Source organism: Miscanthus floridulus, chromosome 13 (genome assembly GCF_019320115.1).
Source record: "Miscanthus floridulus cultivar M001 chromosome 13, ASM1932011v1, whole genome shotgun sequence".
Classification (NCBI taxonomy): domain Eukaryota; kingdom Viridiplantae; phylum Streptophyta; class Magnoliopsida; order Poales; family Poaceae; genus Miscanthus; species Miscanthus floridulus.
In genome coordinates this window covers 3,046,596-3,049,975 of record NC_089592.1, presented here as the reverse complement: position 1 = coordinate 3,049,975, position 3,380 = coordinate 3,046,596, and the positions used below count along the sequence as shown (strand labels likewise).

Here is a 3,380-nt window from a genome sequence, read left to right as displayed (position 1 = left end):
ATCAAATAGAGCAACAGCAGATAAGTTACATTTTTAGAAAAATTTTGGTACTAGTTTCATATTTTTCTAATTTAAAATGAATTAGTTTGGATTTTTTAATCTAACCAGAATTTTTTATTTTTTCTAAAAAATACAAAACCACCTTCAAAACCACCTAAGGGGCTAAACTTGTCTGGTCTTGACAGTTGGATGACCCTCGTTATCCGGTTTTGTAGTTGAAAGTTGAAAATCAAACTTTTGAGATAGTTCGAGGATGTAAACCGGACTTTTCCCTTTATTAAATTGGTTAATAGAAGATTTATAAAAAATTATGGTAAAACTTAGTATATTTATTTTCTGTCGTAGATCATGGCGACACATTTAAGAGGTTGCCTACCTCCCTTGAGTAGTTGAGTACTTGAGTACAATAAATGACTGCTGTAAGACTGGGCTGGGTGACGAGCTCATGCTGTCTCGTTAGAAAGGCGTATTGGCTCAGCTCGGCTCGGCTCAGCTAGTTATGATAACGGGCCAAAATTCCTGTTTAGTTCAGTTTGATAAGCAGGTCGAGCCAGCATATTTGCTACGGTAGATTAATCAACTGTTGTATATCAAATTAGTATGCTATTAAGTGTACAAAGGCTTTTAAGGCATAGTAATCAGCTGCAAGATCACACATTGAAAAAGGTAGAAGACAAGGGCTTCCTGCGGGTAGTTTAAAGCATCTTGATACTTTAGACTTCAACAGTAATGTATATTTTTGGTATGAACTTAATAGTCCATGCTTGATTCAAATAAGTGGCCGATATCACCGCCACAAATTACAGTAATACTCTCTTCGTCCTAAAATATAAGGTATTTTAGTTTGTTCTAAGTCAAAGTAGTCTAAGTTTGACCAAATTTATAGAGGAGGATATTAACATCTAACACATCAAATAAGTAAATTATGAAAATAAGATTCATAATGAATCTAATTATTCTCATTCAACATTCAAAATATTATTACTCTTTTATATAAATTTAGTTAAACTTAGAACAGTTTGACTTAGAACAAATTAAAATGCCTTATATTTCAGGATGGATGGAGTAGTTTAATATATCATGAGAATATACCGTTGTTCTAGCCTAACAAGTTCGGCTTAGCCCTGTTCATTTAGAACACGAGCTTGAGCCGATCTGAGCCCGAGTCTCTTTCAAGCTGAGTCAGTTCACGAGCATTGACCTTATTTCCCAGCCCTATGCATTATGGAAGACTATCTATATTCTGGAGTATAAAAAATAGTCAATGTTTTTACAAATTAATTATATTAATATAAGGCCAACAAAACTGGTGTAGCAGCGCCTATATCCTCTTCTACTGGCCCTTGTCTCCCGTCGACGTCGGTGGCTGAATGGGTCCCAAAGGCTTCTTCTTCTTTTTCTTTTTCTTTTTCTGCATCCTGCCTCGATCATGTGTCGACGTCGGTGGCTGAATGCGTCGCAAAGGCTGTATGGGTAACAGTGTTGGACAGTTGAAGTATCAGTCCATCTAAACAGCCGCTAGATACAGAGAGAGATCTGTTTTTTTCTTATGACACAATCTTGCCATTTTCCATGATGTGGATAGATCACTCATTCTCTTGTATCAGTATCTCGTTTTATTTTAATCTATTACATTTACATCATAACATCATTTGGATGGTAACTTTGATATCTTAAATGCACATGTATAGTGGAAGAAACTTATTCATTGATCAAACTGAGAACTGCTTCAGACTTCGGTACTCCCTCTCCCTTCTTAAAGTTTGGCACAGATCTTAATTAAATCACCTCTAATTAATTAATTGATTGTTTTTGTTGTTGTTGTTGTTGTTGTTGTGATACCTCAAGCAAGGCACTTACATATGCGGATATACCCCAGCCCAATTCCTCCACTTTCCTTCCGTGTTGATGGCGCTTTTCTTTAGGCACGACACCATGACAGCACACATTTCGCTAAGGCAGATCGCAATTCGCAATAGGTAGCGGCGACTAGTCTTGGAAGCACAAATACAAATCGACGTTGAGCGGCCAAGTATACAAAAGGGCTAAGATTGAAGGCAACAGGTAGATGGATGTATTCATTTGTTCATCATTAGGCAACGGGGAAAGGAAATGATGAGGGATTTGGATTTCAATGGGTTAAGTTGGATAACATCTCGAGAAATAAATCAACAGACTTTAAGTACGGATCTTTGGCATTGACATGCTTGATGTGTTCTTAACTTCTTACGATATTGGAAAGAGTTATCATAATAAGTGTATACACACAATATTTTTTTTTTTCGCTCCGCGCGCGATACATACAGCTCACATCCGGTGACGATACTTGAACAGATTATTTTTGAAGAAAAGAGAGATCTGATCCGTGAGTTACTGCGAATCTAGCTACTAGACCCTCTTCTTCTGAACATAGGATTCCACTGCAGTAGCCGGCACCTCCAAGTCTGAGCACAAGCAGAGGCCACGCAGAACTAAAGCGACAGCAATCACCACGAACGGAGAGTAGAACTTGACCAGCTTTGGTGTTGCTCTCCCGGACCCCAATATCTCCGCAAATATGGCAGACTGAAATGAACACGGTAAGCATCAGAAAGTTGAAGTGATTAAATTTCAGCTTATTTACCAGTTACCACTCCCAGTTAAGGCTAAGAATCAGTATGCGATGAATACCAAGTACGTAAGCATGGTGACGCCGGCCATTAGGGTGGTGGCCGCGGCGACCCAGCGGCGGCGCGCGAGGATGCCGTAGAGGTTGGCGATGCAGACCGGCCAGAGGAAGGTGAGGGTGAGCCAGACGAAGCCGTGCAGGAACGGCGGCGGGCCGGCGAGGAGGTAGTGGTCGAACTCGTCGACGAACCATTGGAAGACGCTCACCAGCGGCGCCGGGTAGAGGTGCCGCGGGAGGACGACCTGGGAGTCTATCAGTGGCGCCGCCACGGCGATGACCAGCGAGAAGAGCGCCACCGCTGCGTCTGCCTTGGAGACGGTGGCCATTGGGTTGCGCCGCGAGGTTGATCGAATTTGGAATCAGCGATGTGTTTGGGGGACGGAATGGCGCTGCTGCACTCATGACATCTACTTCTTGAACGACTATGAATATAGGTTGCTGTTAGGTGATCAGTAATTAATGGAGTTGCTGATTGCAGCACGTCCTTTAGAGCTGATAGCTATTTTCTTCTGCTTCCCGCCTCAATCATCTGCCATTCGATACAGTTCGAGCACATTTTCCACACCAGCGTCATTATGCTTCGTGACATCTGGTGTGTTAACGTCGTCCCTTCCAACACTGGCACATCTTGGACAGTTTTGTTTTTTTGAGGAAACAGTGTTGGACAGTTGAGCCATCGATCGGTCCATCTACGCCAGCTGTTAGATAGGGA

At 41.7% G+C, this 3,380-nt stretch overlaps 1 protein-coding gene across 1 annotated transcript; it reads right to left on the bottom strand.

Annotated features, from left to right (window-relative positions):
- Window positions 1-2,211: 2,211 nt before the first annotated feature.
- On the bottom strand, window positions 2,212-3,164 carry LOC136501779 (uncharacterized). Its single transcript, XM_066497313.1, has 2 exons — window positions 2,671-3,164; window positions 2,212-2,565 (listed from the first exon to the last, which is right to left on the bottom strand). The coding sequence occupies exons 1-2, from the start codon at window positions 2,992-2,994 to the stop codon at window positions 2,389-2,391; spliced, it is 501 nt and encodes a 166-aa protein (XP_066353410.1). The 5' UTR covers window positions 2,995-3,164; the 3' UTR covers window positions 2,212-2,388.
- Window positions 3,165-3,380: the final 216 nt, after the last annotated feature.

Coding starts and splice junctions, on each gene's coding strand:
- LOC136501779 (XM_066497313.1), bottom strand. CDS start 2,994: ATGGCCACCGTCTCCAAGGCAGACGCAGCGGTGGCGCTCTTCTCGCTG. Junction 2,566..2,670: donor TCACCATGCTTACGTACTTG/GTATTCATCGCA, acceptor TGTTCATTTCAG/TCTGCCATATTTGCGGAGAT.